This window comes from Eublepharis macularius, chromosome 2, assembly GCF_028583425.1.
Source record: "Eublepharis macularius isolate TG4126 chromosome 2, MPM_Emac_v1.0, whole genome shotgun sequence".
Taxonomy (NCBI): Eukaryota; Metazoa; Chordata; class Lepidosauria; order Squamata; family Eublepharidae; genus Eublepharis; species Eublepharis macularius.
The window spans coordinates 153009571-153037209 of NC_072791.1; the positions used below are offsets into that span (position 1 = coordinate 153009571).

Here is a 27639-nt window from a genome sequence, read left to right on the forward strand (position 1 = left end):
CTATCCCTGATGAATGAGGCTCACTAGGGGGAACGGATCATAATCTTTTCTCTTTATTGCTTCTGAGAAGGAATCTCTCCTTGCATCAGCAACCTAATACAAATAATTTTCTGGTACAGAAATACAGACTATTGACCATCTTTGAGGAGAGAGATACTGTAATATCAAAGAATCTCTAGAATGCATTTCTGCACATACTCCATGCGCTCTATTATTATCAAGTCAAGCAAGTGATGGGAGACATCTCCTAGCTGCAGAGGATTCACTTCTTATTTAAGGACCTTCTTCCCAAGCAGAAGAATAAGGGCCCTTCTGGTCTTCTCTAACTGTAGGGATTAGAAGCACCCATGCCTGTAGTATGGATTTGGGAGTTGCTTCAGTCTGTACCCTGTCTCTGCCCTGAAAGAGGGAAGCATTGCTGAACTTGCTTCAGGAAGCATGCAAGAGCCCAGCCACTTGGCCAACATGAGCACAGGCACAGATGAACACATGGCACCTGCCTTTCACATAACACTTGGTTCAGGGAGATGCTTAAGAAGTACTAAATACATTGAAATCCTACAAAAATCACAGGGGAATTATAGGGGGAACTGTACCTAAAGGAAGCATGTTCTCCAAGGTGAATTCCACCCCCTCTTTTCATCAGTTCCCTTTGCCACCAAAACAGTCCTTTGGGAGAAGGTGATCAAGTTCAGAGGACATAAGGCATGGTATTCATGATTTCCAAGCCCAAGTTCCCCATACCTGATCCATGCTCCCCAACGCTTCTCCCAGCTTCTATTGGCCATGGAAGAACTAGCACTAAGCACTAATCTCCACTACCAAGGCTATTCCCTGCCAGCATGTGAATAGTGCTCATGTACAACCCTCAGCCCCAAACAACTTGAAGGGAGGAGTAAAGAGATCCTCTTCTTCTCTGTAATTCTACCACCATTAAGGCTCTTGGGTTGTCTGCTTGGGGATATTCCGTTTAGCAATATAAGGAGAGGTTGTTGACAACAACAACAATAATGAAGTGCTTCTATTGGGGTGGATCCAATCATCTTCCAATGAGCCTTCCTTCAACTTAAATGAATCTTCCATTGGAAGGTTTCACACTTTTCTCAGTGGAGTGGGAAGATACAGGTAGGATTCACCTAAGGATGCCAACTCCAGATTAGAAAATTGCTGAAGATTTGGAGGTGAAGCCTGTGGAAAGCAGGGTTGGGGGAAGGGAGGGATCTCACTGGGGTATAATGCCATACAGTCCGCTATTTTCTTCAGGGAAACTGATTTACAAAGACCAGTTATAATTCCAGGACATTTATGGGCCCCACCTGGAGGTTTGCAACCCTAGGTCCACCCTATTCTTGCTATAGGAAACAGGCATGACATAGTCACTCTTCCCACATGCACAGAATGGAAAGCCCCAGTGCCAGGCAAAAGTGAAACTCATCTGGACAGAGCAAGCAGCCAAACTCATCTGGACAGAGCAAGAGCCAAACTCAACCCAGCCAACTTGGCCAGAATGGGCACAGGCACAGTTGAACTCATCCCAGCTATTTAGCTAGCACAGGCAGAACAGAAATTAAACTAACTCCACCCACCCACCTGGCCAGCACAGGCAGATAGGAACCAGCTCAAGCAAAAAATGGGAAGGAGGAAAAGTTACCTAGCAGTCCTCCAAAAGTGATGGCAGGAGAGAGAGCAGCGAAGTAGATGAATAGCACAGCTGCGAGGCACTGGCTGTGCAGGGCATCTCTGATGTCACTCAGGTACTTGGGGTACCTGCGCTTTATGTCCCGCACCAAACCGCCAAAGAAAATGCCAGTGCGCTTCAGAGGGTCATCCTCCTCCTCACCCTCCTCTTCCTCCTCAGCCTTCACCTCACACAACTCTGGAAAGACATGAATAGCATGACAGCGGAGTGGGAAAGGGAGAAGAAAGTAGAAATCAGACCCCTTTGCACAGAGAAGCAGTTCTACTAGACAGGTATGCATGTCTCAGTTCCTCTGATTTTCCTCCACTACCCTTCAGAAAGTCCTCCCTCATCCTGCACAGTATCTTTTTTGAGCCGAGGCTGGGGCACCACACAGGCTTCATAAACCCTTCCCCCACCACCACCCAGGGTATGAAGTAGAACCATTGAGTACAAAAAGCAGGGAGAGAAGAGACCTTTAGCTTCCTGAACTTGACCTTCTTTGGTAGCCTTCTTCTGGTCTCGCTCTTTCCTCTTTCGCAAGAGCTCCTTCTGGAACGTGGCGACTGACTTGAGCAAACCCTTTCCCTCCATCTCTGAGGGGGGGATGACGATGCTAGAGTCAAGGAACTCATTAATGGCATTTAGCAGGTCCTGGCGGTCATCTGCCATGTAAGCAGCTTCATGGAAATGCTGTCAGCCAATGAGGGAATATGGTCAGTAAGCAGGAATAGTTCCAGGTTTTGGAGGACCCTGGTCAAAAACTGACCATGCCTCCCTCCTCTGCCTGCCTGTTATCACATTCCCCCCTCACACCCCTTTCCTATCTATCTGCCCATGTGCTCCTTCCCCACCTCCCACCAGTGCATCCTTCCCCACCAACTTACTCACAAGTCCTTCCATCGTCTGAGCTCCCAGTTAAACATACTCTTTCCCTGAGGTTCTGGGTAGAACACATGGCCAGGAGTAGGGGTGGTGAGAGGGTTTGCAAGTGAGTGGGCAGGGGAGGGAGACAGCAGCAGTGGGCCTGCCAGAAGTCCTGGGCCCCAGCAGCTGTCCCACCTTAGAGTATGTTGATGCCAGCCTTGTCCATGAGGCAGAGATCAGCCCTTCATTTATCCCATCTGTCCTCCTAGCTATCACTGTTTGGTTGCTGCAGACATAAGCTGGGCCCTCCCTCATGTTCAAACACACTATCTGTCTAATATCAACTCAAGTCCTTGTAGTTATCATTTGAGTTTCAAATTATAACTTAATTTGGTCCAGTGTCATGGCAACAGCATACACTCCATTTGTTTCATTGTACTGTCCCTGGTAAATCACCGTCCCAGTTATACCTTTCTGGGAAATTTTAAGGATGGCCACTTAAAAAGTTTATTACTGTGTGCATGTGTCTACTAGAGTTACCATTCTTTCAGTTCTCAAGAGTCTCTGTAAATTAAATCTGATAGTTTTAAAACTCTGTTTCAAATGCATGTAAGTGTACACAGGTGATCTTTGGCACCATCTAGTGTACAGTGTACAGCCTGCAATTTTACAAACCACAGCCAGTGAGATTCCTTTTTGAAGTGAGAAGTATGATCTAATACATTTTTCTGCTATACTTGTAGCAAATAGAACAACATAACCATGTGATTTTCCTCTCCTTCAGTTATCTAAATACAAAATGCTAGTGCATTCCTTCCTTTCTGCTCCACTAATAACTGCTTAAATGTTGCTGAATGTCTTCTATGAGATTAAACATTCTAATAGACATTTTAAAAAAGAAAATGGCTATGGTCAGGTTTCTAGGCACACCTGCTTCAGATGTAAATAAACACGTTTAGCAGGCAGAGTCATCAGGAATGCTTAGCACTGCAGAGAACATACTCAGACAGTGATCCTTGTTACGAAAGCCAGGGTGTAACAAGCACACTCCTGGGCCCTACATAGCCTAGGACCAAGATATCTCAAGAACAGGTTTGTTCCATGGAAAAACCTACCAGGGCACTCAGGTCATCATCATCATTTGCCCTTCTGTATTCACTCATACTGTTTGAAGCAGGATAAATAACACAAGAAAGGGCCCTTTCCATTCCGGTTCCACATTTATGGAATGTCCCAATAATGGAATGTCCCATCGTCTCCTCAGTACTGCCATTCCACAAGAAAGGTAAAAAGAGTGATCTTTTGGATGAACTTTGGAGCTTGAGCTTGAACTTGACTATGTGTGATGTCATTTTCATTGCATTCTGTTCTTTTGTGCTTCATACTTTTGATGGAGGTGGATGTTTTCTGCCTTTTATTTCTTTTAAACTTTGATTTTATTTCTTTTAAACTTTGATTTTAAGCAACTCTGGAGAGCCTATTGAATGAAAAGGCAGGATGAAAATATTTTCTATAAATAAATATCTCCCTGCTTCTGCTGGAGGAGGGAAAGTGTAGACCAAGGATAAATCATTACCAGAGGATTAATTCACAGGAGGAAAATGGCTGGAGGCAGAGGGAAGAGAGTTCACAATGAGGGAGCACTGAGTCAAGAGCCTGACCGCAGCTGGCCCTGGGCTCAGCTTATGCAACTGACCAGTCATGGCTCTTCAGACAAAGTGGTCCCCATTGCAACTTCTTCCGTCACTGAGGTTCTGAAGTGGCACCTAGTATCTCTGTTGCTGAGAGCCGTGCATGGCTTATTGGGCTAATAAAAGCCTCAGGTTGGAGATCTGGCTTTCCTAACAAATATTATGTTTCATAGGGGATCCATGGAAACCTGATAATTCATTTAGTTTGATGAAAATTGTTATGATACCTATATGGAAATTAGCATATTTCTGTAGTTATGTGATTCTATCCTACTGTAGCATAGTGGTTAAGTGGCTGTGTTGCAAATCAGCAGTCTGCTGGTTCAAATCCTACTACGGCCATGAGTTTAATAGGTGGATGTGGGTAAGCCACTCTTCTCACTCCAACTACCCAGCTGAATTGTGGGGATAATAATACACTGACTTTGTTCATCGCTCTCAGTGGAGCACTAATTTGTCTAGAAGAGGAGTATATAAGCACAGTTGTTGTTGTTATTCTGCATCCTTCCAAAAAAGTCATGAAAGTTAATCTACAGTTATCTACATAAAGTTTCTGTTGTGCAGATGAGTCAATGATTGAGCTAACTGAAAATTTGTGTGAAGCTGAGAATACCACCCCCACCCAGTTGCCTATAACAGTACTTGGGTCCTCAGTTGTGAGATGAAGAGCAGAATAGCCAAAAATGGATGTCTAGAGAAATGTGGGAAGGATGCAGACTAGGGTAATGAATTAAGCCAGAAGGAATCCCATAGAAAAGCTAAACAATTTTCTAGGTTACCTCCAGCCAACCACCATCTGAATGTTACTTAATAGTTCAGTATTAAATATTTCACAGTTTGCCACTATGCTATTTGAAATTAATAGCTACTGCTTCAAGCAATAAACTGCCCTAGGCTGTAGGTATCATCAGACTAGTGTGTGTATATTTAAAATCATACTATCCCAGTTGCTTATTTGGGGCTGGATCCACATGGAAAGGATTCTCTGTTTCCCTAACACAGCTGCTGCAAAATGGAGAGGCAATTGCACTAGCTATGGAGCATCATGAAAGTTTTGTACTCATCCTCCTTCATTAGCTTCCATTTTCTACCCACAGCCCCAAAGGAGGTCTTATTTAAAAATCAGTATTTTTAATTGAATGATAGCATTATAATGTTACAATGATCTATTGCCACAATTGATTAGGTCTTCTGAATTTTTATCTTTCTTTTTTTCTAACCCTTTCCCCTGTAGTGATAAGAAGGGGAAGATTTATTTCAACAATAAAAAGGGCAACAGGCTTGGTTGTTGTGGGTTTTCCGGGCTGTATTGACGTGGTCTTGGCATTGTAGTTCCTGATGTTTTGCCAGCAGCTGTGGCTGGCATCTTCAGAGGTGTAGCACCAAAAGACAGAGATCTCTCAGTGTCACAGTGTGGAAAAGGTGTTGGCAGGTCATTTGTATCTACTCAGGAGGGGTGGGGTTGAGCTGAGTCATCCTGTAAGAGTTTCCCAGGGTGTGGAATGCTAATGGCGGGAGGCTTCACGGTATCCTGAGGAGGTTCTTTTGCATATGGATTGGTGCTTGATGTGCTAATCTTCTCTGCAGGGCTATTGTCAGGGATAGAATGTTTTGTTAGCCTGGTGTTTTTCAGAACTGGCAACCATGCTCGGTTCATTCTTAAGGTTTCTTCTTTCCTGTTGAAGTTTTGCTTATGCTTGTGAATTTCAATGGCTTCCCTGTGCAGTCTGACAAAGTAGTTGGAAGTGTTGTCCAGTATTTTGGTGTCCTGGAATAAGATACTGTGCCCTGTTTGTGTTAGGCTATGTTCAGCCACTGCTGATTTTTCAGGTTGTCCAAGTCTGCAGTGTCTTTCATGTTCTTTTATTCTTGTCTGGATGCTACACTTTGTGGTCCCGATGTACACTTGTCCACAGCTGCAGGGTATACGGTATACTCCTGCAGAGGTGAGGGGGTCTCTACTGTCTTTTGCTGATCGTAGCATCTGTTGTATTTTTCGGGTGGGTCTGAAAACTGCTTGAAGGTTATGCTTTTTCAAAAGCTCTGTCTTTTGGTGCTACACCTCTGAAGATGCCAGCCACAGCTGCTGGCGAAACGTCAGGAACTACAATGCCAAGACCACGGCAATACAGCCCGGAAAACCCACAACAACCATCGTTCTCCGGCCGTGAAAGCCTTCGACAATACATCGCAACAGGCTTGCTTTAAAAAAAAGGTAAAATACAGGAATTCTAGCAGATTGTGGGACTAGATCATTAGATATAGTGATGCAGCAATGATTTTTCTTGAAGTCCAAAAAAAAAGCCTACCATGGAGGAAAATGCTGGCCGCATGGATAAGACAAGAAAGATGGCATTGATGTGGGTGGAATTTGCAAAAATGTGTACCATCCCTTTCACTGTAATCTGTTCAAAACAATTGTAGCAAACCAGGTTTGGGAAAGATCTGCTCAAAGCAGGGGGGAACCCAGAAGGTGGATAATTATGAAATGATGTTGTGTGGATGCCAAATTAAAGCAAAACTGCAGTGTGGAAGCAATGTCTTATGCAACTGATAAGCTCCCTAAAGACACGTCCATTGCAACTCAATTTATTCTAAATGGTATCTAAAGCTTGCCTCTTCCCCCTTATAAGCCCTATCACCAAAAGTATACACATTCATTCACCTTGCTCCTTTTGTTAGTACTAAGATTTTTAGTTTTTTTTAGTCTTTTATTTTTGTTAGTCTTTTATTTACTTTATTTTGCCATATTTCCCTGCAGTTCTTGTCTCCCATGCTTCTCTCAGTATTAGGAGGAGTTTGGGAGGACAAAAGGGCCCTTCTCCTGCCACACCTCTCTCCCACCATGCCCCCTTGAAGGAGGGAGGCCCAGCCATGGCAAATTGTGTACGGTGAATGGCTGGTTTGTGGCATTCCCATTGGGCTGGCTGGCTAGCAGGGCTGGTCCCAGGTTTTGGGGGTGGGCAGGTGGCCAGGGAGACAATGCCCAGAGCCTGTCTCCTGTATCCACCATCCTACCCCCACTTGCACCTCTCTTCCCACCAGCTTACAAGCCCTTTCTCCCTCTGTAATTACAGCTGCCTGCATGTTCTTTCCTGATGGTAGTGGGCAGGGTGTGCAGCTGCATGTGTGCAGTACCTCACCTGCATGTGAGGTACTGAGCTCGTGCTCAGCTGAGCCAGTCTACCACCCACCAGCCTGCTGTGTTGAGGCAGGGGGGATCAGGAGAGGCATTCCCTTCAGGCCATGGGCCCACTGGGACTTGTTCCACTGGCCATAATGGCCAATCTATCCTTGCTCAGCATTCATTTTGCTATCATTATCCAGGCTCTGTCTGGAACTAGCTCCAAGTACTCACCTTGTCTGACATGAGTGTGGAGATGGAGCGCCCAATCTCATGATAATCCATGTTGGACTGGCTTGGCCCCAACAAGACAAAGATGAAACGTACAGGAATTGGAACCTCAAGGACTGACTCCAGAAAAACAGCCTCGTTTAAACGGACAAAAGCCATTGTTGGCTGTTCAAGGAACTGAACACAACCTACCAAGAAGGTAAGAATGATACAAATCAGTGTGGATGCTACAAACTTATGATAACAGAAAGCAGTTCTAGGGGACTGCTGCTCAGCCTCATGGCATTTATAATGTAGGGTCCTGCAGGGATCCATCTTGTCTTGTGTGCTGTGGAATATCTACATGGAATCACTAGGAGAGATAATCAGGGGATTTGAAGTGCCACATGGATGACACCCTGCTCTAGGTCTCCCTAACAGCAGAGTTAGGTAAGTCTGCAAAAGTCCTGAACAGATGCTTGGAGAAATTAATGGGATGTATGAAAGCCTACAAAGAGATGCTCAATCCAGACAGTTACAAAGCTGTTCAATGATTGAGGAGCCTGCTTGTCCTGAAGAGGGCTGCATCCCCTGTCCCCAAAGGAACCGGTATGAAGCTTGGGCGTTCAACAGGATCCTGGCCTATGGTGGGAGGCTCAAGTCTTCTCTCTGGCATGTAGTACTTTTTGTTAGTTTGGGCTGATATACCAGCTACAGCCATTTCTCAAAAAGCATACCTGGCCACAGTGATTTATGTGCTGATCGCATCCAGATTAGATTACTGAAATGAGATCTAGATGGGGGCTGCCTTTGAAAACCGTCCAAAAACTTCAGCAGGTTCAAAATGCATATAGAGGGCTGGATACAGGGACTGAATCACTCCCATGCTGAAAGATCTGACTGCTGATCTGTTTCTGGACTCAGTTCAAAGTGCTGATTCTTACCTTGGGCCCTAAACAGTTTGGGACTGGAGAACCTCCTTCCCATATTATCCAGCCCACCAGCTGAGATCCTTCTCCAAAGTCCTGTTCTTTGTGCCCCCATCTGCAGAGGTGAGGTGAATGGGCATCAGAGACAAGGCTTTTAGTGGTGGCACTTTGCCTGTGGAATGCCCTCTTCTTTAAGGCCAATCTGCTGCTTACCTTACTCTCTTTTATGCATAAGGCAAAAACATTTCATTTTCCACAGGGTTTTTTATCTTTTAATTATTTTTACAACCTCCTTCTAGCTTGAGGCTCAAAAGACAAAACAGGAAGGCTTGGTAAGGAAACAAGTATAAGGGACATACCTGATCTTCCCATGACACAAAAACTGCAAAAGAAGGGGGCAACTGAGAAGGTTGCATACTGTTCCATAATATTTTTTTCCTGATGCCTTTTTTTTTCTTTTATAGGGGGCCGCAATTTCAATATGAGGAGATTGAAGGGTACTTAAACCTTTCCCCTTTTCGTGCCCAAAATCACTACCCAAGCTGCTTTTATTCCTATTGGGGCAAACTCAAGGATAATTCTCTGCAATTTGTAAGGAAAAAAACCTCAATAAAAAAGAATAATGGCCCTCAGAATATCAGATAGATTCTCCTACTCTGGGCCTTGCCCATTGCTTCTCTGCAAAAAATTAGGTTAGGAAAGCATTTTCTTACCAACAAGCACAACAGTAGCTTCTGCATCACCAGGAATTTTCTCCATCAGCTTCAGGTATTTGCCACGGTGTCCCTCAGAGTTGTGAATGTGCATGTTTTTCTGTCTCAGCAACAAAGATTCACATTAGACAACACTTCCTCTCTATACCACTTACAACCCATACTGCTGGAGAGACACTTGGCTTTTGCAGGATGAATGGACCATAAAAAAATAGAGGCTGCATTCTGGTCACTGAAATCCAGCAGAGCAGTCTTTAATCCTCCTGTGGTTCCTTTTATCCCCACAAACTCATTTCATATCAAGACAAGTTTGGATTGGTTGTTTCAGAAAATGACATCACTACAATTTTCCCTGAAATATTCAGAGCCAGAAAAGATGCCACCAAGGAGATCTGTAATCAGAGTCTCCTATGGTTTTTAAAAAGGTTAAAAGTATCTTTGGAGAGGAGGAGATTTAGACTGGAGCAATGGCACTGGAGAAAAAGCCTATTCTTCAAGCCAATTTACAATGCCTGTACCCTTTCCCCAAGCTGCTGTTTATCCCACAGGAATAAACATGCAAAAAACATATGGGTACATAATAATATAATAATAACATTTGATTTATATACCGCGCTTCAGGACAACTTAATGCCCACTCAGAGTGGTTTACAAAGTATGTTATTATTATCCCCACAACAAAACACCCTGTGAGGTGGGTGGGGCTGAGAGAGCTCCAGAGAACTGTGACTAGCCCAAGGTCACCCAGCTGGCTTCAAGTGGAGGGGTGGGGAATCAAACCCAGCTCTCCAGATTAGAGTACCCTTTCTTAACCACTACACCCAACTGGCTCTCATGTATGTATTTTCCTGTGGTGCAAACAACAATTTCAAGCAGGAAATTTGTATCAGGAAAATTATGCAAAGGAAAGGGTTAAGTCCACATGTTTCCAGCTGCTTTTATTTTTTCCAGAAATTATGGAAAATTCTCATTGCAGATCTTCTGGGTCATGTCTTGTTTAGCTCTCATTCATTTGTTCTCAGAGTTTCAGAAATATTTTTATATGGATGACGCCTATCTTTTTGCCCCACTTCCTGTTCAATGCCATCTCTCTGATTTCTCTGTTCTAAATAGTAGAAGAAAAACTAATACACAAAACTTAGAAATATGTACAGTTTTGCTTCATAATTTACATGTCATAGATAGCTTTGGGGAGAGGGCATTGACATCCTTTTTTCCTTTAGCAGATACAGCCTTGGTAATAGTGAAGGTACTTACAATTTTATTTTGTTCACACATCTTTACATCTGCTTATTTAAAAACAAAACTCAGCCCCTCTCTCTGTTTTTCACTTACCTCTCTGTAGTCAGGATCATGGATTCTGGGCTCTGTCATCTCAATGCACTCTTCGCCCATCAGTGGCATGCAAGTGTCAATAGTGTGGTTGTGGTTGTGATGGTGGTTTCCTATCACAGAGTTCATGCTAGAGGCAGACTGGTTCCGAGGAAAGAATCCCTCCTTCTCATCATTGGGGTGGCTGAGGAAGAAACGTGACTTAAACAGGCTGCATGATCTCAGCAAATTTTTCCAAGGATGGTTTCAGCTATGCAGTTGCTCATTGCAGGACCAAGGCAAAAACATACGTTTACTACAGAATTTATCCTTATCATACCCACAGCATTAAATCCTTCCTTATCTATCTGCTTCACTCTCCTAATCTCCTAATGCCTTGGCTGACTTGCATGCACATGCTCCACCCATCTCACCTCTCAACTTTCTCCTTGCCACACCTCTTTTAAGCACCCACCTGTGCTTAAGTAGCAGGGCCCGCAGGACATTGGCTCTGTCTTCGGCCTTGATCTGATCTGAGATTATCATGGTTTCTACCACCAGATGAGCAATCCCAGGTAGTGTTGTTTGCTCCAAGTCCAGCAGAACAGCTCCTGGAATCAGGAATGCCAATAGGTTTAAGATGAAGGTGTGAACTTAGTTCTAAGAAGATATATTTCTTAGTAAATCAGATCTGTTCTTATCTGCTGCCCTTTCTCTTGTTCAAAAGAATCTTTTTCTCATGCTTTGTCAGCTTTAGAAATATCTCCTTGCTAGGAAGATATCAGGTTATATATGAGTTTGGAGAATGCTGCACTCTCTCTCTCTTTCTCTCTCTCACACACACACATACATACCTTAGAACATAGGATGTCAGACATTTATGGTGAGATTAAAAGCAAAGTTACACCACCCTAAGTCTAATTAAGTCAATTAGCATCGATGAGTATAATACGATTTAGGACTGCATTGTTCAGTTTCTGAGGGAACTCTGCATCTTAGCTTGGGCTCAGGTTTTTTACAAGGATAAGAAACAGAAAAGCAAATTTTAATCTAATCTCAACAACCTTTTGGACTCTTTTTGACCCAAGACCTCAGTGTTGCATGTTCAGCTGCAGGACCTGCAGGCTTCACTCTCACTGAAGAAAAAGGAATCTGGCAGTTAGATCATGTTGGTCCTAACTCAGTCTTTTCTTTTCCCTGAACATTTTGAGCCTTGAAAAATCTTGCTGGTTTGTACATGGGTCATAATATTGGCCAAGTACAGAACTCAGGTCAAGATGTGGTCCAATCTTGATGACTCACCATGGGCAATAGTCTTCCTAAGCTCCAAAAGACTACGAAAAGAGAGTGAGGCCACATGAGGCTTCCCCCATCGTGCTGTGTCCTCCTCCACATCCTCCTCAAATTTGATCCATCGGGCTGTCTCCTTCCAGTGCATGTCCTGGTTCTTATCCACCACCAGTTCATTCAGTTCCACAAATATCTGCCAGGGCAGGGAAAGGGACAAGTATGGCACGTGAATTACAAGCATGTTCCCCTGTCCTTTGCTGCTTCCCTGAGTATGTTCCTCCTTAAGATGTTCACCCCCAAACCCTTTTACCATTACAAGGATGCTGCAGGGATGTGGTGCCAGTAGCTTAGCCTAGCCTGCCTAGCCTTAGAGATCCTGCCAAAGACAGAATATTCAGGAGCTGCTACCTCCAAAGAAATGAGAGGCCACCTTTCTTCTACACCTGAACCAGTGTGCAGTCTGCGAGTTTGATGTATGAAGAGCACACTCATGCTCCAGAAAATAAGTACAGGCTAGTAGTTCTTTCCCCTGAAAAATAGGACTCTTTGCATCAAGAGCCAGGGAGCACAAATTATGCTCACAAATGACATCTATGCCTCAGTGCTTTAAACTTGGCTACTAGCCTGCACTCTGCTTGTTAGACATTCAGTACTTCTACCAGTAACTACTGCCACTGTCTCTGAGAGAAGCAATTTGGTAATATGAAACATGACCAACACATGCTTACAGTTGCCCACATGGCTCATACATTGTGGGGTCTTGAGAAGGCAGAGTCATTATGGTACCTCATGAGGTTTCCTGTCAAGCTTTTTCTTTTTCTTCTTTCTCTTGACTGATTGCGAGGACAAAGACTTTTTGCTGGCTCTGGTAGTCTGGTTCCGGGATGGTTTTTTAACCAGATGTCTCCTTACTCCTGGGTTGTCTTCAAAACGATGGCCTGGAATAAAGACAGGGCAGGAAATGAAGAGATTAATGAAAAGGTACTGTTAGAACAGATAGCATGCCCTTCTTTGGCTAAAGCCATACATTTCTGATGATTCCAACATACTTGTTCAAGTTTTGATAATGGCCACAAAATTTAGCATGCTGAGAATCTCATCTCATATTTTAAAATTCCCAGATTTCTAGCTCTCATGAATGTTAGATTTTTAAATATGTGAGAATGCATGATGAAATTTCAGGAGGCAGAAGAGGGCTGAGTAGTATTTCCAGTAGCTTCAGAATCTTGTACAGATTCCTACTTTTCTGTATGACTAGCAGAAGTAGAATACACTTTTTAAAAATTGTAGATTTGTTACAGTAACTTCATTTGGGATCTTCCACACAGGTCATCTGCCCCAAGTTCAATGCTTTGGGAATTCCACCCCCCCCCCTTACTTCCCTACAGAATCGTATTGAAAGTGCATTCATGAACTTCTGGTCATTTTCACAGCTTTTCTCTGATCTTTCCCAAATCTGTTTTGTTCTGAAGTTTTAAGAAAGATTGCTGGCTGTCAGGGGGACCTGGCAACCCTCCTCCACCATCGGACAGCACTAAAATATTGTTATATTGAAATAGGGTTGCCAGCCATGCATTCTCACACATTTTTAAACTTGTTTTTCATTCATGAGGGCTAGAAAACTGGGGCTTTTAAAATGAAAGCTGAAATTCTCAGAATGCTATGATTCAGTGGCTTGCAAACTTGTGGGAAAAGGGCTGTATCCAAAATCCTTGGAGAAGCCAATATTCATATAAATGGAAGTTCTTTTTGCATATTGTAGCTTAGACTGATGACATACCTGGTGACATGAGAATTCATATCCACATAACTAAAATGTTTTGATATACAGTTTTCAGGGACCCTTCTCGAGTAAACATTGTGTTTTTTTGTCCTCTACATAAGGAAATAAATCACTAAAGGGACTATTCTAACAAAGATTTTAATTTGTTTGAAAGCAGGCAGGTATCACCATCTAAATTCCATCCTCTGCTACTAATTCACCTGCAGTACCTTCAAATGTTAAGCCCAAGGTGAGGGCTTGTCTGGGCTACATTGGGAACAGTGTTATCTCCTCAGAGAGAAAACAGGTCAGAGATTCTGTTCAAGTGAGTGATTCAAACCAAAGGTGACCATTGAGGAATGTTTTTATTTCCTCTGGGCCATTCCTCATCTTCTTTTATCACATTATGTGCAGAGTGATATGTGATAATAAATGTTTTAAATATCAAGCTGGGAGTCTCTCTCCTGTTCCACTACCTGGTCCCTTGGAAGGATCATTTTAGATCTTATGCTTTGGGGATCTGAGTTACTAAATTAAAAATAAATCAAATCTCTACTGAGCCAGTGGGGTTCCCCCCACTCCACTGGCTGCATCTCTGATGTGAGGCCTGCTGACAACTGAATCACGCCCCATCCCACTTTCTGTTGCACAAAGCAAACAAAATCCAATATTTGCTTATCGATACTCAAGCTCTTGGAACTGCTATTCAGAGAAATGCTCACAGAAGGAGTTGGGAGAGTGAATCTTTCCCTGCCTTCCCCTTCCTCGAACAGCATACTGTTCATTCTGAAAATCCTCTCCGCTAGTTGGGAAAGGTTCACAATATATAACACATCAAAGACACAATACTCATTTGTTACTCTTCTGAGGCAATTTTATTCTGCCTATGCAATTATGATGGATGTTGATATGGGAGACTGAAGGAACCAAAAGAGAAAACCTTTGGACAAGCAAACACTGCTATCCCCCAACATCAGCATCTCAGCCTTCGGATGACACCACCCATCCAAGCCTTGTTACTGCCCCTTATGAGTCTGCCCAACACCAGTAATAGCAAAATCCAGAGGACGCACTGAAACCAGATTTTCCAGTGTTTTGGCATGCTTTCAACTACACGTGACACTTTCAACCCCCAAATGCATATTTGATCAAAAGTGTGCCTTTCATAAAATGAGCATATGACTTGTTACATTTTATTTGGGGGGGCATGTATACATGTATAACGCTAGGGTATACTGTAGCTAAAAGCTCCAGTCCCACTGTAGATTATTACAAATAGGTGTCACAGTGAGAAATCACAAGATCAATAGTTTGCATGCAGATGTGTGTGTGCGTGTGTGTGTATGCATGATTGAGACAGCTTAAATTTCACCTAAGTATAACTCTTGATATATTGTCGAAGGCTTTCACGGCCGGACAACATCTCTCAGTGTCAAACTGAGAGAGCTCTGTCTTTCAGTGCTACACCTCTGAAGACGCCAGTCACAGCTGCTGGCGAAACGTCAGGAACTACAATGCCAAGACCACGACGATACAGCCCGGAAAATCCACAACAACCATATAACTCTTGAAATGTCCCTTTTGGCGCAGCTATTAAACATACAGGAGTCCTATGTTCCTTTGCATTGAGTCACATAATGAGAAAAAATCTATTCTAGACAAATCTGAGAATAGGAGTGTGTGAGAATGTGTATATGTACACATTTGAGTCCCAGCACACCAGCAGGTACTTACAGGTTGTGTCCAAGCTGGGGTAACCCAAATGGTTCTGGATAGCCTCCCAAAGATCACAGTCTTCAAAGTTGAGGGCAAACTCCTCAAAGTCCTCATAGCCAAATGAATTAGGGACACAGAAGGCTATCCCCACTTCCGAGATATCTTTTACCCCCATCTCCTTCACTGCCTCCTCTTTGTCTGGAACAGCCATTATTATGTCCTTAGAAAAGTCAGTGGTCAAGGGACATGTGATCATCAGAACATCAGCAGGAACTTAGGGAATGGATCCCTCCAGGTAGCATAAAATCCAAGAAGCTGCCAGGTCCAGTACCTGGATATCTTTTTGAAAGGACTTGAGAGAATGCACTAGCACCCATCATCTAGGGAAAAGGCAATTGCAGAGACTGGCCCTCCGGAGGAGCATCTGCTTATTCCTGCCACAGACACAACTCAGCAGCGAGTTTTCTGGAGTGCATCCAATACATGTACTGCTGAAAAGTGTCATCTGCTTATGGCACAATCTGCTGGTACCCCCTTATACGCCTTTGTTGTCTCCACCCACCAAAGCCTGGAAAGCAGTCTATTGACTTCTCTCTATGACCTGAGGCTCAGAGCTGGCATTTCCATGACGTCTCTTCTGTGCTCTCAAAAGACAGAAAGGGGTGGGTTGGTGCAAAACTCTGTACCTAGGCATATACGTAAACTGAGCTCCAGGTGCCTTATAAAACTTTTCAGCAACAACAATTACAACAGGCCCTCTGATTAAGACCCTGAATCTTACTTTGCTATTCCCTAGCGAAGACAACAACCGAAAGAGGAGCTGATAACCTTGAACCAGAAGGTCACATGGATAAGGGAAAGCCCCGGAGTCACATCAGGGAAGAACAAGGGCCTGCTGCACAACTCAGAATTGAATTCCATTAAATTGGGAATGCATAAAAGAGGCTCAAACAGAATTGAGATGTGTGGCAAAATACTTGGATTGCCCCTTGATAAAGCTGGAAAGTGAGGTAAGTATCTGATAACTTGCTCTCTGAAAAGACCTGGGTAGTCAATACTCAACAGTGGAGTGGGTTTTCACTATGCTACTACAATATGAAAATTAGGGGTGTAGATGTGAACATAACTGAATAACAAGGCACAAAGCCCTATCTAATTGTTCATCTTGCACTCTCAATATCTAGGCACAAATTATTTTGGTGGTGCTTCCTTAAGAAAGAGAGAACTAACTCAGGAGTTACTTGCCAAAATTAGAGGACATAGCACATGTTACAGAATTAGTTCCACATGCCATCAGCCACTTCATCCTGTTATGGACAGTATATTCTGCAGGAATCAAAGTCTGAAAGATGATTTCCTCTTATGGGTTTTTGGTGGATTTTCCAGGGAAATGGCTGGAAATTGTTAGCTAGCACTGGCTGGGTACAGATGTCCCACTGGCTCCCTGCTAACCATGGTCTACCAATCATGAGCCAAACTCAAGAATACATGCTTTCTCTCTGTCCAGAGCAATCTGTCTCCCCCTTTTAACCTTGATTTTGCATTACGTGAGCATAGGTGCATTAATGCAAATCATGCATCCTGCATAAACTACACAAACACAGTTTGAAGCAAATTTGAAAATCATGGTTACAAAGGAACTTGGTTTGCACTAGAAATTATTTACATCACTGCAACATGAAAACCATGGGTAATGAAAGGTGGGAGACCTTAAAAGACAAGGGGGATCAAAGATTAGGATGTCGGCACTAGGCATTTCCTGTGTAAAAACAAGATTCATCCCACTGGTAACCCCAGACTGAGATTTGATAAAGTCAAGTGGATCACGTTACCCAAGTCTTCTTACACAATATTCAAGGAGAAAGAAGACATTATATCAGTAGAAGTGAAATCCCAACTTGCATTTGCAAAGATAACAGGAATGTGGAGCGGGGAGGGCACTTACAGGGAAGAATCAGCTGGTGGGAAGCAAGGGTAGCCCCTCTACTAATTCTCCTTTGAAAGTGTTCTCTGGGCCATTTTCCCCCAGGCTTGTTCCAATTTTGAAAAAAACTTGGGGGGAAAGTTAAAATCTGGCCAGAGGATGGGTATTTCTAGAAGAGAACTGATGGGTAGAGTAATAGTTAAACACTTCTATCGTGCTTTCCCATTTTCTCAAGCAAATCCCGCCCCCCCAAACCTTTGTTAGGTGGAAACTCTGTTTTCTGTCATCCCTCAATATCAGAGCAACCTGTCAAGTGCATATTCCAGACCTGATCCTCATACTTTCCTGCCTTAGTCCTTTATTCAGCTGTTTATGTCACATTTACATGAATTCTTAATATGATACAGATCATAGAAGAAAACGCATTGTAGACCAATAACAGCATATGTGGAATCTGCATTTTATACTTTTATTTCTAAACAGCTCTTTTTTCTTATCTCTGTCTTATTCTGTCTAATGCCCATCCACCACCAATACGCACATGTGTATGCACAGCCTCCTCTTATGCTTCTCTCAGTATTAACCTTTAATTAGGATATTATTTAAGAGATATTGAATGGAGCTTATGTGACTTACAGTAACAAATCAGGAATATTTCTGACATTTGGAGGCCCTGGGGCTCAAACTGTGCTTGTTGCTTACATGGAGGCAGAGGAGATAGCTTAGGAGAAACTGCTTACTGTAGCTGGGGTCAAATCAAAAAGAGTCCAGTAGCACCTTTAAGACTAACCAATTTTATTGTAGCATAAGCTTTCGAGAATCAAGTTCTCTTCGTCAGATGCCTGATACATCTGACGAAGAGAACTTGATTCTCGAAAGCTTATGCTACAATAAAATTGGTTAGTCTTAAAGGTGCTACTGGACTCTTTTTGATTTTGCTACCACAGACTAACACGGCTAACTCCTCTGTAGCTGGGGTCAGTATTCTGTCACCAAAATAACTGCAAGTGGGACTTGTCTGAGCTAATTTCAGCAAGCAGAGGGACCAGTTTGGAGGAAAGAAGGTCCAAGGCACTTACTAGTTGTGGCTTGAGGAAGCTTATGCGGACATTTATGGAACAATGACTAGTATGGACAGAAAATATAATAATAAATAATAAATAATAAATGAATGCACAACTTTAGGAAGGGCTAGTCAATTATTTGTCAATTTCTCTTTTCATTTGTTGATGACAGCAAGGGGCCAGCCCCTGGCAACAACCGGCATAATAAAAGAGAATCGTCTGCCTTTTAGACAGAGGGGACAGGATCCTTGGTGGCTTTGCAAATAGTTAAAGGTACTGCATTAGTCCTATTCAGTGTTACTCATGCTCATTTAAAAAAAAACCAGAAGAGAATCACCCACAACTCAGCCTAACTTTTGGGGAGGGGGGGAAGGGATCATCAGAAGCATCTGTGGAGGTTTTTTTGAAAAAAATTAAAAGATATTTTGTTATTTCTGTGTAGCACTGCATTTCCCAGGCTACTCAAATTTTTTTAAAAAATTCAAAACAAGGTGGGAGGAAAATTCTGAGGGTCATGTGATCACACTGCAGGGCAGGGCTTCAATGTACATCAGGTACTAAAGGTTGAGAGAAAAAAGGATTACCCTGGGCTGTCTGGAATATCCATTGCAACAGAGATTTCACACAGAATCACATCAGCAACCAGACTACCATGGAAAATCACCTTGGTGTGAAAGCAGCCCTTATCAGGGTTATTGACCAAAACAAACAGACACAGGTTTGAAACAAATAACAGAACTAGCTCTTTGTAAAGTGTGTAATGGACTTAGGGAAGCTATTGACACAACATGTGGCAATAGCCAGTAACAAACTAGTTTGATATCTACATGGAAAATAATTCTACCAATAGCTACACACTCTGATAGCCCCTTTCAAAAGTTCTGTTTTCAAAGGCAGAAGATCTCCAATTAAAAAAAATCATGGGGTGGGGGGGAGGCTAACAACGGGCATTTTATGTCGTTCTTATGAAAGCTATAGCTACCCACTTTAAATACAAACTACTGTTGTTTTTGAGAAGCATAGCCATTGTTATGTTTTTTAAAATTAACTTCTCATATTAACTAAACATGCTGTATTGTGGAAGCCTCCCAATAGAAAGACCCAGCTCTCCCTTCCCCTTCTGATTAGATCTCTACACCATCTGAGTCTTACTTTTCATGTCATCCAGGTCAGCAGACGCCAGCATTTGAGCCTCAGCTTCATCTGTGGGGATTCGCTGGTATGTGGCACTTTCCAAGGCGGTCATGCTGCCAATGCACACCCTCTCCTTCAGGTCGTAGTTTGCCCGCTGCCCACTTGGCACCTGACTCCAAAGTTTGCGCTTCTCCCATCCTTGAGGTGTATGATCCCTGCACCCAGAGCAGCTGTGGAAATAAGTGACAAAGAGTGCAGTGACAGCATAGGAGTGGCAATGAGGAGAAAAGAGTTTACCCCAGCATGTAGGTGTGCAGTGCCATAGTTAGGAGATTGTAACATGACTGGCTATAGATGCATTGACCTCTCCTTTAGACCCAAAAGTTCCTGCAACCAAGAGTTGAATGACCTTAGAAGAAGTAGGCCACTTCTTTGCTGAAAGGATGAAATCAGTTGCCTATCACTCACCCTGCTACGAGTGCAACATCCTGTTGGTTTGAAGCTGGCAGCTGTAATGTCCCTGCATATGTACTTCTTTCAGAGTTTTACATCTAAACTCATAGGGCTTAAGGTTGCCTAGAAAACAAGCCTTCTGTTGTGGAAATCTGATCTCTTATCCCAGGTACGTGGTGGCTGCAGGTGGCTATCATTTATCATGCTGGTACTCCATCCTTCAAAGATCTCAGGGTGGTGTTCATAGTATGATTGGTAGTGTTATCTCATTGTATTCCCACAACAACCCTGTAAGCTCAGTCAGGTTGAAGGTCACCCAATGTGCTTCTCTGCTGAGTAAAGATTTGAACCTAGGTCTTCCCAGGCCATGTCCAACACTCTACCACTCTGAACATATCACACTGATTTCTCAGTGGTAAGTGAAAGATGCGCTCTTCTTAAATATTCAGGGACCAAACTCTGATAATGAAAATAAATTCTAGCACTAAGCCTGGATGAGCTTGAGCTGTGGCTCAGATTATCTGCCCACTCCCAGTTTGTGCTTGGGTCTCTCAAAGAATCTCTTGTTCTTCAAAAGGGAACATACAGGCATCTTGTATTTTCTAACAGGGCAATGGAGGAGGCAAGGATTCACACTTCTCAGCTAAGAGCCAAGCTACAAGTGACGAATTACGCTTGCCTGACAAGTGAACAGACTCACGTGTATTCCTCCCTGTTCACTTGCCATTCACTTGCTCTCCACTTGATCAAGTGGAGGGCAAGTGGAGGGCAAGTGAACAGGGAGGAATACACGTGAGTCTGTTCACTTGTCAGGCAAGCGTAATTCGTCACTTGTAGCTTGGCTCTAAGGCATGGGCCATAAAAAGTGCTGAATGTCAGTGCAAAGAGGCAACATCAGGGGAAGTCTTTGGCTTCTATGCCCTGTTTGTTGGCCCTCCAGCACAGCTGGTTGGCAATTCTTTGAGACAGTATGTAGACGAACCACTGGCCTCATCCAGCACGACACCTCTTACGTTCTATGTTACCTTCTGGGAGATGTCAGTCCTTTCTCTGGCAGCAGATCAGAAAGACATGGAAGTGAGGAGAGGTGACTGCATTCCTCTGCCACATGAAATGACAAAGTGCATGGGCTGCTACAGGCCTCCTCCTCCTCCTCCTCTTCTCTCTCCTCCTCATCACTTCCAATAGTGAACTGTGGAGAATCAAAGCAAAGAGTCAAACAGGCATTGTGAGGTACTGGGAATTACCACTTCAGTTACACTGGCTAAGACTGACAGGAACGATAAACAGCATAAGCCTGGGTTGTTAGGAAAACTGGCATGCAGTTTCCTACTCTTTTATATTACAGAAAGATATAGGAGCCCTTTCATCTTCCTTGGCTCTTTGGCAGGCAGAACACAAATACAATGTTTACATTGCCTCCAGAAACATGGAATAACGAGAGTCCTCTCCACCCTGTTCCTGATTCATGTGCATGCCCCCCATGGCCCCTGCTGACTAGGGGGCTGGAAAGTCTCCCACCTCAATGTTTCCTTCAGCCAGCCCTGTCTTTGGTATGCCTTCAGACCTCCCTTTGGGAGAGGCTTCAAGGTCAGACTCTGCAGAGGCCTCCTTCTGTAGAACTTCCTCTCCTTCAGATTCTGCTTCTTCATCCTCCTCCTCTTCTTCTTCCACCTCCTCTATGGTGGGGGTGACATTGGAGGGAGGTACAGAGGTCTTCTTTGGCTTTCTCTTTTTCTTCTTCTTCCTCTCAGAGTGGGGAAGCCTCTTCTGGCACTTGTGAGGTGGAGGCAGGTGGGTGGAAAGGGGGTGATGGATGTGGTGGGATGTCTGGCGATGGACTGTGGAACAAAAAGACAGACAGAAAAGAATTATGTCACAGAGCAGTGAAGTAATCTGCAGAGCATGAGAAACAGAGACAAGGGAGAAGGAAGGGACAGGAGAATCCCTCTCTCCAACTGAGCAGCAATGCTCCCTCCAGCAGCATACTAGTCATCTTCTCAGCCATGGTACTGAAGAAGCTGCATTATCTTCATGTGGATTTAACAAGGGCCGTCGTCACACGGGCCCTTATTTCATCAGTTTTGCACTAGAAATCATTTCTTCTGTTATCGTTATTAGAATGGATTCTCCCATCTTTTGACAACTGCTTGCACTTCCAGTCAGTCACATTAAAAGGGAAAAGCGCAATTTGATGGTCAGTCAAAGTGCCTCTGGAAACGGGGCCCTAAAAATCCCGCCCCCTTTTTTAAACATTTTTTTCACATATTTGCGTTATATCACTCTTCTATTATAATGTTGTGCTGGGCCAACCCAGAAGCCAACCGTGATAGGTAGCAGAGGTTTCCCACCCGTGGCAGAATAGCGCTACAGTGCTATAGCATTATAGCGCTATAAGGCTGACGTTTTTTTAAAAAAAAAATTACTTTGAGGCTTAATTGCGGGTCGCACTGGGTCTTGTGAGAGAGTAGGGCAGGAGAATCAGTGTTAGGTGAGACAGATGATTGGGGAGAGTGAGCATTTTGGTGTTGCAAAGCATTCATAGTCGATCCAGGGCATTCACATGGAAGTGGATAAAGACGACATAAAGAGTCACAAAGCGTGAATTGGGGAGAATGGCGAAATCGCAAGAGAGCCGGAATAAGGTAAGAATTCAGCGGGAGATGGTGCTAGTTTGGCGCTAAATTTATGGCCGTGTGACGACGGCCAAGGTGGGTGGGGTTTCTTATGATAAGTTTTTCTTTTTCAATCCTTTGCATTATTAGTCCTCATTACCACCATCACCACCCCTATTCTACAATATAGAAAGTGATTTGAAAACGGAACCGGGATGCTTCTCTGCCTACTTGAATTCAATATTTCCCTGCAAAGTGAGCTAAAAAACTAACTGAATGTTAGCCTGGTAAACTCTAAAGCTCTTTTTCAGCCATTAATCACCCTCCAGATCTGTTAGGTCAATCCTAGAAGAGTTGCCTAACCATGATATTCTGGGACAGGAATAATGAAAAGAAGTTGCATGTCAGGGTCAGCCATACCATTAAATTACTATAGGTGGCAACCTAGTTCAAGCATTTTGCAAAGGATATCAGAAAAAACAGTAATCTACTAGGAGTGGGAGGGGACAGGAAAAGAGGCAACAGCAGGCCTGGGGACTCTGGTTTACCAGTGATGCACCAACAGAGGCATAAGGAATCCAGCTGATCTCACAATGAGAAATGGCCACCAGGAGTACTAGGGATGACTTTAGGAAGGGAGGAAAGGCAGATTTAATGCTGTGTGTGCGTGTGCGCGCGCGCGTGTGCGTGTGCATGCTGTCAAGTTGCAACCAACTCATGAAGTTCCACTTCATGGGTTTTCAAAGCAAGAGACAAGCAGAGGTGGTTTGCCATTGCCTTATTCTGCATAGCAACTCTGGTCTTCTGTGGTGGGAGACCAGTACTGACTGTGACCAACTCTACTTAGCTTCTAAGCTCAAACAAGAACAGGCTAGTCTGGGCTATTGGGGCTGTTACAATACTTTGCCTAGGATGTTAAAATTCCTGAAGCACAAACTACATTCTACATGTAAATGTATATAATGAAAAAAAAATTAAAAAATGAAAAGCAGCCTTGTGGCCTGTAAACCTGACAAAAGAAGTAGTGGAGAAGGTAGAAAGTGCTTAACCCTTTTCTTGCCAGTTGTTTTTAACTAAAGGAAACAGTCCTCCCTAAATTGCTTCACTTCTATATTAAAGGAATCCCCTCCTCTCTTCTGCATCAAGAAGCTATTGTGTCTGGGTCTTCACTTAGCCTATGAAATTTACAGTGCAAGCCTAAACAGAGTTACTCCAGTCTAAGCTCATTGATTTCAATGGATTTAGACTGGAGTAACTCTGTTTAGGATTGCACTGTTAGACAAGTAGAAAGCCAGAGCACTGCTAGAGGTTCTTATTACACCCTCTGACCACTGTGTGAAAATGAAAAGTAATTGCCTTCATTGTAATCTACAAATGTATATTATCATATAATTATATATGAATTGTGTAGAGCTAAAACAGCTATCAGAAATGACAATAAAGCACATGAAGGGTTCAGCATGTATAAAAATCCTAAAGTACAATACAAACACATTACATGTCAAAGGAGGTGCCATGGCATTTATAATTGCCTAAACACTTCCAAATATAAACAAATTAATTTGTTCAGATCTTCTTGAATGATTCTGGTCAGAATTCTGACTTCAACAATATAGTTTCAACTTCATTCAACCCTCTTCAATAAATTGACTGAGATGGAGTAAGTTGGTAAACTGACTACAGGAACTACAGTGCCAAGACCACGGCTATACAGACCGGAAAATCCACAACAACCATCAGCTGGTAAACACTGTAGTCCTGTTCCTGTTTGAATTTTCTTTATTTAAACTATAAACTATACTCCATAACATAATAAACAATAAACATAGAGAATAAGAAAAAAAACACAATTCTAAACATGACACACTAACAATACATATATCTATAAAATTAAGAGGAAACGGAAAAAACCCTAAATTACACTACAAGTTGAGTTCCGATTTTCTCCGCAACAAGTATATATCATTTCTAGAGTCCCACTTATTCTTAGTCACAAACCCCCTCTTTTTTCTATTATTCCTGTTTCTTAATCCATAAATCCAGATGTCAACAAATCCTTGTTATCCATTTCATGCAGAAAGTCTATTAACGGTTTCTATTCAGTAAAGAAGTTAACTAATGTCCTTTCTCTAATCAATGTAGTAAGTTTTGCCATTAACGCAAACTCCAAAACTTTTGTCAACCATTCTTCTACTGTAGGCAATGTTGTAGTTTTCCACTTTTGTGCATAAAGTACTCTTGCTGCTGTAATAAAGTATAAAAACAGTGTTCTAAAACTTTTTTCCAACTGGCTGTCCATTATTCCCAGCAGAAAAGTCTCTAGTTTCAGCTGAAGTTTAATCTTCAACACTGTATTCTGTACATACAAACTTAAAAAACACCATTTTTATGAGAGTCATTCTGGTCCTGCTTAGTAAAGAGATTCTTGGAGACCAAGTAGTTGCATATCATTCCTGAAAGCAAAAGCCACATGCTACAGAGAAAGGCAGACATACACCAGGACTCTAAGCTGTTTTGTATGCCACAGGAAGAATCCCCTTCCTGAAAGCACTGGAACAACTCATAACCTACCTCCAATCTTCCCTTTACAACAATAAGTAAAGAAATGTGGTCTGCCTTAGGATGCTTTTAGTGCAGTATTTATATGATTGTGACCAGTGTTTTATTATATGTTTTTATTATATGTTTTTATACGTTGTTAATCTACTCTGAGCCCACCTGAGGGGAGAGCAGACTATAAATAAAATAAAATAAATAAATAAATTTAAAAATTACATTTGTAAACCTCTTTGTTCCTCTAATTGCATATTTCCATTATTTCCTGCATTTTGAATGTCAGAAGAGCACTGAACTAAAAGCTCATAAAATGGGACAACACTCAACTAGATATCTTACATATTTAGAAAATTAGTAGTAGGGTTGCCTAATACAGGGGGATCCCTATGACAAATGTATTCAATTGCAAAATCAGGGGTCTTGTGGTAGTAGAAAATGAATAGTAGATAATGTTTTCTGAATTTACTCTAGAAAAAAAATACAGTTAGTACCATGGCCAAATTCTATTTGTTTCAATAGTAGAGTACTTGCTAAATTATCCTACTTTAAATTAATGGGGTAAAAGCACTTGCTGACTCATGCCTATTAAGTATTATTGGTTTTTATATTTGCTTATATTTATTCAAACTAAATCCTTGCCATGGCTGGCATGAAGGCTGTAATATCACTATGTTGCTATAGATATGCGGCTGCTTCCACAAATTAATTTATTTTCATTGTAATCAAGATATCTGTTCAATATTTTAAATGTTTGTTCTTTTTCAGAGTTTCCTTTTGTTCCTGTCAGACTGCCTTACAACGTTTATTAAATAAGTTTTAACTTCCATGATGGGTCTGTTGAAGAGTTATTTACTGGCTTCTTATTGGTCACTTCTTATGGGCGTAATGATACACCAAATCTCTCTAGAGGAGAGGTTTGTTACAGTCTTAAATGTTTTATTCTTTGCCAGTGTTGAGTAATGGCTTTTGAAACAAGTTGGAATAAAGTGCTGGCGCTCTCTCTTTTGTATATGAATACAGCAGTGAGACTACTATATGATCAAAATTGGAAGAATTCGACCCTGTCCACAATGGAAGAATGGCTGACAAAGATTATGGAACTGGCTAAGATGGCAAAACTTGATTAGAAAAAAAGTCCCTAAGTTTGTTTGTTGATGAATGGAAGCCCTTCATAGACTATTTGTGTGAAATAGGTAACAATGATTTGATGATTTGTAGATTTATGGATTAATGGATTTTTTTGATATTATTAGAAAAAAAGAGAGCTTTTTAATCATTACCTAGACAAAGTATAGATTTGACATGATACAAATATTTGTTTGGGAGAAAATGGGAAATCTTTTAGTTTAGATTGTTTTTTCTTGTTTTTTCTGTATTATGTATGCTTTTGTAAATAGATTTTTTTTGTTTGTTTTATTAGTATGTGTGTAATTGTAGTTTTTTAGGTTTGTTTTTAATTATATAAAACTCTTAATAAAAAAACTAATTTACCTCAAAGGATAGATGTGAGGAAAAAAGAAAGAACAGACAATAGTACACACTGGCCTGAGTTCTTTGGAGGAAGCACAGGATTGTAAAATGTACTTAATAAATTTTTTTAAAAACCATACGTACATTCAAAGTCCCTCTCATTGTAGCAGCGGCCTTGCTTCTCCTGGTCTCTTAGCACAGATTTGCAGATCAGGTCTCCAAACCGTTCAACAGAAAAGGTCTTGTCCAAATCCTCCTCATCCTCTGTGCCAGGAAAGGCTATCTCAGCATCCTCATCACCCTGCACACCAACCTGCAGATAATCAGCAGAACAGATAATTACATAGTGCTTCAACAGAGCTCTATACTACATTATTGAGTACGGTGTGGCCAATTATCACCCAGTCTTTAATCTGCCCTTTCTGGGCAAGATGGGAGAGATAGTGGTTGTAGAACAATTCCAGGTCTTCCCAGATGACTCATCTGCCTTGGACTTTTTCGGTCTGGTTTCAGGCCAAGATATGGAACAGAACAGAGTGCACTGGCAGCTTTGATGATCTCGTCTGAATGTAGATAAGAGCCATTCCTCTTTTTTGCACCTACCGGATTTATCAGCAGCATTTGATACTTTGATCTTATCAAGATATTTGGAGGTAGAAGTACATATCAGGGAATCGGCTTTGGATTGGTTTAAATCATTCCTTATAGATTGGTCTCTTCCAGTTGCTGCTGGATTTTCCTTCACATATCTATCTGATAAAGTGAGCTGTGTCTCACAAAAAACTTATATTAAATATTTGAAATAAATGTTGCTAGTTTTCAAAGTGCCACTGGACTTTTGTTTTCTTTCTCTATGACAGACTAAGAGCAGAACCACAAGTGACAAAAGGCACAGATTGGACACTTGTCTGCTTCCCTCAAGTTTTGATGGGAAATGTAGGCATCCTGGTCTCGCAGCTTCGCTCTCTGACTGCTGTCCAATGGACTTTTCAACTGTCACTTGTCCAACATTCCGCCAAGCTGCCTACATTTCCCATCAAAACTTGAGGGAAGCTGACAAGTGTCCAATCTGTGCCTTTTGTCACTTGTGGTTCTGCTCTAAGACGGCTACCCCTTTACTGTTGGACACCAG

At 42.3% G+C, this 27639-nt stretch overlaps 1 protein-coding gene across 1 annotated transcript in view; it reads right to left on the reverse strand.

The window, feature by feature from the left end:
• SLC4A3 (solute carrier family 4 member 3) overlaps positions 1-27639 on the reverse strand; it is a 56739-nt gene that overhangs the window by 12340 nt on the left and 16760 nt on the right. The window contains exons 3-14 of the mRNA XM_054971101.1: positions 26652-26808; positions 21388-21707; positions 20892-21058; positions 19432-19643; positions 12600-12751; positions 11826-12006; positions 10999-11134; positions 10548-10728; positions 9213-9312; positions 7595-7779; positions 2155-2371; positions 1652-1876 (exon numbers count right to left, since the gene is read on the reverse strand). Coding sequence (XP_054827076.1) covers positions 1652-1876; positions 2155-2371; positions 7595-7779; positions 9213-9312; positions 10548-10728; positions 10999-11134; positions 11826-12006; positions 12600-12751; positions 19432-19643; positions 20892-21058; positions 21388-21707; positions 26652-26808 — 2233 coding nt within the window. The remainder of the gene's footprint in view (positions 1-1651; positions 1877-2154; positions 2372-7594; positions 7780-9212; positions 9313-10547; positions 10729-10998; positions 11135-11825; positions 12007-12599; positions 12752-19431; positions 19644-20891; positions 21059-21387; positions 21708-26651; positions 26809-27639) is intronic.